The sequence below is a fragment of the Idiotropiscis lumnitzeri genome, chromosome 11, assembly GCF_059441095.1.
Source record: "Idiotropiscis lumnitzeri isolate Australia: NSW breed Sydney's pygmy pipehorse chromosome 11, RoL_Ilum_1.0, whole genome shotgun sequence".
In the NCBI taxonomy this organism is placed as follows: domain Eukaryota; kingdom Metazoa; phylum Chordata; class Actinopteri; order Syngnathiformes; family Syngnathidae; genus Idiotropiscis; species Idiotropiscis lumnitzeri.
In genome coordinates, this window is record NC_142401.1 from 10321867 (window position 1) to 10333762 (window position 11896).

The 11896-nt window shown below is 42.8% G+C and overlaps 1 protein-coding gene across 4 annotated transcripts in view; it reads left to right on the forward strand.

Moving 5' to 3' along the window:
* itga7 (integrin, alpha 7) overlaps positions 1-11496 on the forward strand; it is a 33526-nt gene extending 22030 nt beyond the window's left edge. For 3 of the 4 annotated variants that reach the window (XM_088309593.1, XM_088309589.1, XM_088309590.1), the window contains 8 exons: positions 26-103; positions 271-373; positions 565-771; positions 950-1066; positions 1568-1681; positions 1779-1877; positions 5706-5831; positions 8671-11496. In XM_088309593.1, the coding sequence (XP_088165719.1) occupies positions 26-103; positions 271-373; positions 565-771; positions 950-1066; positions 1568-1681; positions 1779-1877; positions 5706-5831; positions 8671-8823 (997 nt within the window). In that variant the 3' untranslated portion in view covers positions 8824-11496. Of the gene's footprint in view, positions 1-25; positions 104-270; positions 374-564; positions 772-949; positions 1067-1567; positions 1682-1778; positions 1878-5705; positions 5832-6071; positions 6155-8632 lie in introns of all 4 variants that reach the window. The other variant, XM_088309592.1, reaches the window with a different exon arrangement.
* The last annotated feature ends 400 nt before the right edge of the window (positions 11497-11896 follow it).

Sequence of the window (11896 nt, forward strand, 5' to 3'; positions counted from 1 at the left end):
TATGGTATTCATTATTTGTCCACAGCATCAGTGAGCAGCCTGACCTGGCACCAATTACAGCGATGGCTAAAGTTGTAATAGAGCTCCCTCTGTCTGTCAGTGGGTAAGTAACAGTTACTTTCTACTCACCGGCCACTATATTAGACACACCTTTACAGTTAATTATTAATTGCTAAAATAAACTAAATGTTTCAGCTTTGAAAAAGTGTGTATTTGTGTGCGTCTGTGTACACTCGTCCTGACTACGAATGCGATTGTGTGTTGCTGCAGGCTGGCTCGTCCTCACCAGCTGTTCTTCAGCGGTGCTGTTAAGGGGGAGAGCGCCATGAGCAGTTTCGAGGACGTCGGCAGCCAAGTGGACTTTGAGTTTGTGGTGAGGAACGGCAACATTTATGCTTTTAACAAGTGGATATGCGTTTATATGCAGAGTTGGGCACTTGACCCTTTTTTGCAACACGGTCTGATTAAAATTGTGAAAAGTAAGTTAAAAAGTCCGGTTCTCTGACTGGGGCAATGGCAAGACTGTGGTTTAATGATTGGCGATATGATATGCCCGCCCCTCAGGTGGCCAATCCCGGACAAGCCCTGCAAACACTTGGCTCCGCCTTCCTCAACATCATGTGGCCTTACGAGCTGGCCAATGGAAAGTGGCTCCTGTACCTGGCCAGCATGAACTTCGATGGACATTTGGCATCCCACTGTACTCCGACGGAGGCGATTAACCCTTTGGGTCTGCATGGCCCCACACCTGCAGAGCTTGTCAATCAAACGGTGAGTGTGATGGGAAATGAAGTCCCAAATGCGTGAATGATGGCATGCAAATTAATTTCGATGGGGAAAACTGCATTATGCATTTGGTCACTGGACAAACCACACTCCAAATTGAAGGTACCGTCGTATAATTAAAGCTTTCATGTTTGCGTCGTTTGTCTGCTCGGCTTGTCACCAGGCTGGACGTGCTCGCCGTTCCCACCCGGATCTCGAAGGCCAAGAGACGAGTAGCGGCAACGTGCAACGAACCGCTCCGGCTGTGGCTGCTTCTGAGAGGCGCAAGTCACTCAAACTGGTGAGAAGAGGACGAAGAATCATATAAATGATCACACATTAAGAAATGCTGCGTTGATTTCCCAACCCACTGGAGGGGCTAATAATTTTGACCCAGCAGATTGGTCTGACGATTAGATTTGGACGGATGTAGGTGCTGAAGCTGGTTGCCAGTTACATGTCCTGAAATTGAGCAAATCCAATGCAACATTTTTAGGCAATGTAGGTGTTTGCTGGATGGCTCGGTGGGTAACGGCGCTTGCTGCCTTTGGAACCAGTGGATGGAGTTCACATCACACTCCTAAAACCGCTGAGTCAAATATAACCCATTTTGGGTCAAAAATAGACAAACCCACTACTTGTGTGAATTTAACGTAAATCTCCGTTGTTTTATTTATTTATTTAATTATTTTTATTTTTATTTTATTATTTTGGCTTTGTCCCTTTTGGACATTGAGTTACAATTGAGCAGAAGTTTTTAAAGTGAACATTGTGATGATTGTTTGTTGTTTTGGTGTGACAGGATTGTCTCCTGGGGTCAGCGCGTTGCGTGCTCTTGCAGTGCCCCCTCCACAGCTTCTCCGGGCAGGCGGTACTCAGGCTCCAAGGCAGGCTGTGGAACAGCACTTTCATCGAGGTACAATTTGCGGACTTGTTCTGTCAGCCAAAAAGCCCACATCCGTTTATCACTCTGCTCTTTAATTCATGTGAGTGCTACCACCATGTGTTCGCAGGAATTCCCAGCTGTCAGTGCTTTGGAACTGCTAGTCAAAGCAGAAATCACCGTCAAGTCCACCATCAAACATCTGCTACTCAGGGATGCTGCAGCACAGGTGACTCATACAATCACATATTAAAGCTGACGTGATCGTGAAGCTTTCTAGACATACAGCCATGGAAAAAAAAAAAATTAACAGACCACAATGTTTGCTTCAAATTCTCGTTTGCTGCCGTTAAAAGTATATCAAGAATAGAAATAGAATAGAAATAGAATAGAAATCCCTTTATTGTCATTGTACTCAAGTGTGCAACGAGATTAGAGGGCTCCCCTCTCCAGTGCAATACAACAATAATACAGACAAATATATAAATTAGATAAATAAAGAAGACAGTGCAATGGAATTCAGTACTGAATAGGGCATATAGAAACACATCACAATGCTGTTTTGCGAGGTTAGGGTGGTCTCGTGTGTGTGTGAGAGTTCAGTATGGAGATGGCTCTCGGAAAGAAACTGTTTCTCAGTCTATTGGTCCTTGATTTGATGCATCTGTAGCGCCTGCCAGAGGGCAACAGGTCGAACAGGTGTGAGTTTGGGTGGGTATTGTCATTGACGATGTTGAGAGCCCTTCTGAGGCACCGGGCGGTGTAGATGTCCGACAGTGGGGGGAGAGGGCAGCCAATAATCCTTTGCGCTGTTTTGACTGTCCTCTGGAGCCTCACTCTGTCCGCCTCAGTGCAGCCGCTGTACCAGGTGGAGACACAGTACGTCAGCAGGCTCTCGATGGACGAGTGGTAGAAGGCCAGCAGCAGCTTCCTGTCCAGGTTGAATTTCCTGAGGACTCTCAGGAAGTGCAGACGTTGGCGGACCTTCTTTACCACTGCTGTGGTGTTGTGACTCCAAGAAAGGTCATCGGAGATCTGTACTCCCAGGAACTTGAACGTGTGGACCCTCTCCACACACACGCCTTCGATGCAGAGGGGGGGCGGCAGCGTCTTGTTCCTCCTGAAGTCGACGACAATCTCCTTTGTTTTAGCAGAGTTAAGGTGCAGTCTGTTGTCCTTGCACCAAGTTGTCAGTCTCTTTACCTCCTCTCTGTAGGCTGTCTCGTCACCTTCCGAGATCAGACCGACCACTGTCGTGTCGTCAGCAAACTTGACGATGGTGTTGTTGCCGTGGGCCGGGCTGCAGTCGTAGGTGTAGAGGGCGTACAGGAGAGGGCTCAGCACGCATCCTTGGGGGGAACCGGTGCTCAGCATGAGGGTGGAGGACGTGTAGGGGCCGAGCAACACAGTCTGGGGTCTGTTGGTCAGAAAGTCCTTAATCCAGATGCGTGTGAGGGCAGGGAGGCCGAGAGTGTCCAGTTTGGCGACGAGGATGTCTGGGATGATCGTGTTGAATGCCGAGCTGTAGTCCACAAAGAGCATCCTTGCATAGCTCTGCTGTCGTTCCAGGTGGCCCAGCACAACATGCAGAGCAGTGTCGATGGCGTCCTCAGTGGATCTGTTAGCCCGGTATGCAAACTGGTAGGGGTCCAGAGTGGGAGGAAGGCAGTCCCTGATGTGCTGGAGAACCAGCCTCTCGAAGCACTTCATAATGACTGGTGTGAGAGCAACAGGACGGTAGTCATTCAGGTGGACGGCTGGTGACTTTTTGGGGACAGGAATAATGGTGGAAGTTTTCAAGCAGGAGGGGATGACTGCCTGAGCCAGGGAGCGGTTGAAGATCCTGCAGAAAACATGTGACAGTTGGTGGGCACATGTTCTGAGGACCTTGCCTGGTATTCCGTCGGGTCCAGTAGCTTTCCTGGGGTTGACCGCCAGGAGCGCGCGCCTCACATCGTGTTCCTCTACGATGAGTGGGGGGGAGTTGGAGCTTGAAGTGCGGGGGTGTGACGGTTGGGGCGAGTCAAAGCGAGCGAAGAAGCAGTTAAGCTCCTCTGCCAGCGATGCACTCGGGTCTACAGAGGTCGTGCTGCTGCCACGGAAGTTGGTGATGCTCCGTAGACCCTGCCACACCTCCCGTGGCCTGTTACTGGCAAGGTGGGCCTCCAGCCTCCCCTTGTAGGTTGCCTTGGCTAGCTTGATGCCTTTGCTCAGGTCAGCACGAGCCACCCTGTACTGGGCTTTGTCGCCTGACCTGAAGGCAGCGTCACGGGCCTTGAGGAGAGAGCGAACCCTGCTGGACATCCAGGGCTTCGCATTTGGAAAGGTCCGTATAGTCTTATGTTGGGACACAGTTTCCATGCAGAACTTGATGTAGTCCAGTACACAATGCGTGTAGACATCAAGGTCCTGATGATCAAAGAGGTCCCAGTTTGTGTCATGAAAGCAGTCCTGTAATTCACTCATGGCGTCGTCACGCCAGGTTTTCACAGTCTTTGTGGTAGGCCTGAATCTGCGCCTGAGAGGGGTGTACGCAGGTGCGAGCTGCAAGGACAGGTGGTCTGACTGGCCGAGAGGGGCGAGTGGGAGGGCTCTGTATGCGTGCTTGATGTTCGAGTACACATGGTCGAGAGTGTTGTCTCCCCTCGTTGGGCACTTGACATGCTGGTGAAACTCTGGGAGTACAGTCTTTAAATTGGCCTTATTAAAGTCTCCCGCTACTACGTGAACGCCATCAGGGTGGGCCCGCTGATGTTTATTGATGACGCACGCGAGTAGCGAGAGCGCCGTGCTAGTGCTAGCGTCGGGAGGGATGTAAACAGCTGTGACAATCACTACCGTTAGCTCCCTCGGGAGAAAATAAGGCCGGCATTTAACGGACATGAACTCGATGTCGGGGGAAGAGTGCTTCTCGACGATCGTGCTATCGCCGCACCAGTTCTCATGCACGTAAACACAGAGCCCCCCGCCCCTCCTCTTACCGGTGTCCCTCGTCCGATCCGCGCGATGTAGCGAGCGCCCGGCCAGCTGGATGCTAGCGTCGGGGACGTCTGCGTGCAGCCAGGTTTCCGTGACGACGATCACACTGCTATCGCGCACATAGCGGTTTCCCAGGATTTGTAATCCCAGGTCGTCAAGTTGACTAAGCGACGCAAAAGAAATCATGGAATGCCTAAAAGCTCAGTTTTGGCAGTACAAAACTATTTTAGAAAGATGATTTTGGTTATTATCAAGAAAACCTCTGGAAAATGTCTCGATCATACCGGAAGTTCAACTTTTATGTTTTTGTTGTCAGTGATATATTGGTCCAAACAAATGTAGCGTTAGTTGGACTAGACATTTAAAATTAACTGCAAACGACAGAAAAAGGCTGTTTCATAATGGTTTTCCATGGTTGTAAACATTTTTTTTTTCCTCTTCAAAATGTGAAAATGACATAAATCATAAGATCATTAAATGAATTAATCAGTTGATTAAAATGTAATTTTTTTTCTATTTTGTTTAAAACTTAAATGGGAAATGTGAACAGATGTCTTCATAATAATAATAATAATAATAATATTTTATTTTACATTTTATGATTTAATCACAATTGATTTATATGTCATTTTTTAATTTCCATTAGGATTCAAATACTTTGTTTTTAATTTACTTTACATTTATAATTTTATTTTAGCCATGCTGTAAGTGCAAACGGCCATGGGCTTTTTTATTTTAATTACTCACAATAACACTTGTATTATATGTTACATTTTAATTAAATCTTAATCTTGATCTTCATCAGGGAGGCGACATAAAAAGCTTTTGATGGGAAATATATTCTTTATATAGGAATTACTTAGCACGTTATATTGGATCTAATATTTAATGAAACTGCAAGTTAAAAAAAATCTGTCACATTTTAATTATTGAATGACCAATGGAATACATTCATCCACATTAGAACACTAATTCAAATCTTTATTGTTATTTACGTTTATGTATTCCAAAATAAATCATCCCACAGGATGAATACTTCTGACAAGGTGTCCACTCTTGATTGGTCTTTGTGCTTTAGGTTCCAGTGATGATCTATCCCGAGCCCGGTCTCGTTGATCAGTACTCAATCCCCTGGTGGATCATCCTCATCGCCGTCCTGGCAGGCATCCTTCTGCTCACACTGCTGGTCTGCATACTCTGGAAGGTAATGACATCATCACACACCTGCAGTACATAACCAGAGAAAACATGTCCGTCATTCCGTTTTATGAAGTTTGCAGCTGAAGAGAGCCCAAGAGCAGCGACGCTCATCAGATGATTTTGGTCGTTACGAAACAGTTTGGTTGGTTGGTTGGTGGAAACACCCCAATTGTCTCCTTTTCACCTCTGAAATTCTTCCTTGCTCTCTTCACCTCCTCCCTGCGCTCCATCTTTGGAACCCCAGTGTGGCTTCTTCAAGCGCAGCGAGAGGCGCCAACACTATGACGCGGAGTACTACCGCGCCCATTTGGGCGTCCAGCCCTCGGAGGTGGAGAAGCAGGCCTCGGAACTGTAATGGCAACACATTTCAGTCGGGCTCGCTCTCTCCCCTCCTTCTGCTTCCTTCAACGTGGTAAAGATGGCCGCCCTATGGTTGCTGTTACCTCACGCTCACCGACATTTATGGCGTGTTGGTGTTCACTAGGATGAGATCAATTATTTTTTTAAGAATTACTATAAAATGCGATGTTACGGTCGTGACAGAACAAGATTTTCTCATACTTCTTACTTTATGGAAAGAAGAATAAAAGAAACCGCTCTCAGTGTGACGCAGTGCTGCTTTAAAACTTGAAATTTGGAGATTAAATCTCTTTAGATTATCAAATCTTTGCTAGCCGGTTTATGTGATGTCACATTCTTAGCGGCGGATTGCAACTGTAAGAAGGAAAATAGAATTACACACTAGCATTCAGATTAAATTAATTATTATCAAATTGAAAATGGAGACAAACAACAAGAGTGCGACACCCCGAACTGAATTTCTTTGTCATAATAAATCAAAACATAGACAAATAAAATTAAAAAAATTAAATAAACATAAAATTATTGTACATTTTGATTAATTTAAGCATAATTTAATACATTGAGCCACATTTGAAGTCAACTTGTAATCCTAATTTTGCATCATATAGCAATAAAGAAACATTTAAAATGTTTTGTTGGCTTAATTTCATTAAATCTGTTTATTAAATATTAAACAGCAAAAAAAAAAAATCAGAGGCGAGATGAAATATTTACTTGCGCTGCCATCATTTAGGGGCAGTCAGGAGCCATGATGAGTATCAAAGAACCCAAATAAAGTCATTTCAGTGAATCTTTTACGACAATTATTTAATCCGTGCACAATATAATACAAATAAGATCATTTGTTTACTATTTAGACGAGGTGTGTAAGAAAAAGTGTCTTAATAAAGAGACACCTCAAAATGTCACAGTATTGTTTTGTCCACCATAAAAAAATTTTAAAAAGTTAGCACAATTATTGTACCTTTTTAATGAATTAATCCATGCACAATTTAAAACATGTCTAGATTTTAATTCACATTTGAATCCTTTTTAAAATACTTTTAGATTAAATTTGCTAACCCTGCAAAGGAGCATGACATGTCAAAAAAAAAAAAAAAAAACCGCCCAGATAAACGTCCTCCAATAATTGAGCACTTGCACATTTGATCTAATACACGAAGTAAAAAAGCAACCATAAAATTTCTATCAACATGGAATATTAACATGTCGCCATTGAAAATCTTTCATCCTGTGAACACCACACGTCCGTGTTGAGTCGCGGGCTTTCGAGACGCTTGCTGTGCTGTGTGTTGCTGTGGACTGCCTGCACTTGTCACACACACTTGCTTGGTTTGTCACACTTCACAACTAAATTCACATTTTACCAACGTGTGCCTTTATGTGGCTGCCACAATCGACGAGTGATCTGAAGTTTCCGAAGAGCATGTTGACGGTGTGTTTGAGTTTTGGAATAACAACATGGATTTACCAAGGCTGGTGATGATTTTCATGGGTTGCTTGATATGGGAATGAATGGAAATACACGTAGAATCGAACCACTGTTCTTAGCAAACAAATGGAAATACAGTCATTTGTGGCTAGAAATTAAATTACAAAGTAATTTTAGCTTTTACTCTTGTATTGCAACATTTGAGGATTTACATTTCGACGTGACCAAAATTTCAACAGGCATTCTCAAATTATATCCATTGTTTTCAGTTTGCTAGAAGTACTACATTTTCTTGCTGCCCTAAGTCTCCACTTGGATACAATTCTGCTTTCCTCACTCTCTTCCATTCTGTTTTGTTCTGATTAATGCGTTTAATTTTTTTTTTTTTTTTTTTTTGGGGGATGCTACTTTTTGGAGTGGTCAGTATTTCTGCCCTCAGTCTCCTCTATTTGTTTTGGATCATTTTATTTTTTTTTGCGACTTTTGTTCGGGCTGATTCAGTGCGGCGTGGAAAACTGAAGTTGGTCTCTGTGACCTTCAAGTTTTTTGAGTTCACACAAAACATGTCTTAGTTAGTCTTAGTTCTGGAAGCTGCAGTGTTGCACTCCATAGTCTCCACTTTGCTGTAGAAGTCTGTTTTCCTACCACCATGTCATTATAAATTAAAGACTAAACCGCTAGAAATGGCGAAAATAGAAACACATGCTAATGCTAGCTTGTGCTGTTGCTTTGCCTTATAACTGACTGCTGTTTTATTGTACTGTCAAAAAAACATGCTAAAAATACTGTACACTAGACTCAGCTGCATTATACTCCACAATCTTAATTTTTCTGCAATTTTCCTTTTTGCTGTTCGCAGTTTGCACAAGAATAAAATTTCGTTCCCCTGCATTGTTGGCCAGTGCGGCTCGTTCAGAATGGAGCTTTCAAAATGACGTGGAAAAACGACCTGCCAAAACTGCCACTCTGAGAATTGCCTTGTGGGCTAATTGAGAATGCTAATGGTGTGTATCTCTTCCTTCTTTCCATTGTGACTGCGACCCCCCAGTGTGGTTTCTTCCAACGGGCCCACCTCAAAGACAAACTGCCTCAGTACCACGCGGTGAAGATCCCTCGCCAGGAGCGGCCGCAGTTCCAGACAGAGAAATCCGGCGTTCATAAAAAGGAATGGGCCACACACTGGAGTGACGGGACTTCATAAAAACACACACGCAACCTCCCCTTCGACCACCCACAACCACACACCCCTTCTGAGCGTGGCACTCATTTGAAACGCTGACAAACTGAAGCTGTGACACGTGCACGCTGCCGAAGACTGGATCTTGACTGACTGCACGGCCATCGTTGAGTATTTGAAGCATATTTACTGATTGTGGGACTATGCTGAGGTAGCCTGTGACAAGGACTACTAGTTTTCGGTTTGTTTTTTGCCTTAACTGCTGTAGCACTGACAACTCATTTGGGCAATTTTTACATGATTAGTTGTAAAAAGATGGCCAAAAATCAATTCCCCAGAAAAGGGCTTTTTTTTTTTTTTTTTTTTTTTTTTTGCTATTTTTGGGGGACCCTTGTCCTTGTGGAAAGTTAACCAGAAGTCCTGGACCTAAAAGCAGGGCTGACAGAAACCCGAAAAATGTATGATTTATGGGCAGGTATGTTGCACACCTGACCACGATTTCTGCCATACTCCAGTTTAATCCCCTTATCCCCCAAACATGCACACTCGGTTGGTGTCAAATTAAGTTTATTTATATATATATATATATATATATATATTAAAATCACCATATTATTGCATATAGACAATTACCACTGCATCATGAAAATTAGTGACAAGCATAATATATGAATGCTATTTTTCACTTCATGTTACAAAGGGAGTTGTTATTTAAAAAATGCTTGTAATCTGTAAAAAGTGAAGAAAAAATGGCAATTTGGGTGTAGCTAAAATTTAAAGAAAAAAATAATTTCGCAACTAACATGAAGTAGACACATTTGCTTTTGGCTGCAAAATATGGCGGGCTGGATCTGGCCTACGGGCCTTCAGTTTGACACATGAGGCCTTTTGAAATTCTTGTTTTTGCCAAGGAATTTCCTATCCTATCCAAGTAGATAAACTTGGAGGATTGGAGTGTTCGAATTCTACAAATCCTCAGGAAGGGTGCCAGGATGCAACCTTTAAGTCTGCTTGAGCATAGGTTACTCCAGCAACTTTTAAAGCTACAAGACTTCGGACGGAGTTGACAGGCGCTCTTCAAGACATAAAACATATCAATAAAAATGTTTTTTTTTTGTTTGTTTTTTTAAATAACACTCATTTAAGAAAATAACAGACCTTTTTGGGGGGTCACAGGTGGAAGTGAGGCCAAGAAAAGCAAAAGAAAATGCGAGGTTAGAAAATGTGGAAAAGTGTCAAATTCATCTAAAACAGTGCCATCTTTTCATATGTTGGAAAGGAAGCACCTTTTCATCTCTCCTTGACTTGATGACGTCATCCAACAAAGGTGAAGGAGAGGTGACATTCCGAAGAACTAGACAAGCACTAGGAAACGGATGAAAAGCAAAATTGATAATTTTACATATCTGACTTCTACCCTGGTACAGCACCACCTGCTGGAAATATTTGCTCATAGCAGCATTTTGCACCAACGTAAGTGGACTGTAGAGTTTCTAATTTCGTGATCAAAACAATACAAATTGCACTTTCACACTTGGCAGTGGAAATAAAATTACCCTCACAATTTTCGTCATAGCACGTGTGAGCAGTAACATTTCCCCCGATTTTATTCTTTTTCTTATTTAACTTTTTCTTGCTTTGAATTGAAATATTTCACGTTCAGTCATCTTGCATTGTAGGAATCATCGATGAATCCTCTCACCGCTTGAGTTTCATTATTTGAGCCTTTGACTGAGACTGTTTGCTGCTGATGACAATCGGTTCGTTTGTCACCATGGAGACGTCAAAGAACACGTCTGCCTTTAATCATTGCTTGACCGCAAAGGTCCTGATCCGTCGTGAATTTCTGAAATCGTGGTTTCTGGAGCGCGAAAGGTGCTGACATGTGGTTTTGATTGCAACATGTTGCAAGAGGCTTTTCGTTATTTTATTGTAATTTTTGCTCATTATGTAAATCATGGAACTGCTACAATAGATTTTGCAATTTGGTATACATTTCGATATTCCCGATGTGATCTAAAGATATATTGTGGAAAATCTGCTCTTTGAATACTTGTATTTGCCGATAGTTGGGTCTCTGGAGTTTCTGTTCACTTATCAAGTGTGAAATTAAACAACCGAGTCAATCTTGTTTTCTGCTATCTCCACGTGAGGTTTAGTGAAAGCGACATTTATTTGCAGTGTGAACGAAAGGGGAGAGACATGACATCAATGCTGAACGGTAAGCAGAACTTTGGCGAAAGTGTCGATTTCTCTGTTGAGGTTTGTGACGCGGTGGAGCCATATTTGTATTTGATAATGTGCCCTCATAGTAATTTAAAAAGTCTAATTGAAGAAACTGTAGAATTCATGTTGTCTTTGTCTGGACAATTCAATTAGTGTCCAGCAGAGGGCGTACTACACCAGGCAAAATGAATGCTCCAGTTCAGCTTGGCTTCTGGTGTTGATCCTGATGCCACATGCAGGAAATGGCGATGATTCAGGTGGCATTTCCTGCGTTGCTCAACAATATTCTCCCTAATTTGTTGTTTGCTTGTGAAATATGTCTTGGAAATTATGCAGATGTTGAATCTGCCCCTCTATTATGAGTCATGTGATGAAGCAGATCATTTATGTTGTTAAGTAAGCAGACCACAAACTCATCTGAGAGTCAGAAGCAATTTTGTGTTCATGTCTGAATAAACAGTCACATCTGAACGTGTAAGGCATAATTTGAGGTTGAGTGTCATGCGTGTGCAGAGAGAAGCATCTTTCAAATTTACATGCATATACTACATACAGGCTTGAATAGTCATATGCTTTATGTTTACTTTATATTTTCATATGGAACCATACTATTTTTATTTTTCACGGATTTTTAGTTGAGCATCCGAACAGCCACAGGTAAAGAATATTAAAGTGATTAAACCTGAATATTTCATTTCAAATCGTTTGCTTGCCAAACTGCACCAAATTTGTGGAACGACTAAACTTTTGCATTCTTCTTTTGCGATGCTTTTCAAGCCTTTGCACTGCAGCTTCCTTCATTTGTTTGTTTTAGGGGGTTACACCCTCCAGTCTTCTCTTTTGCAAATGAATGCACTATAAGGTTTATGTC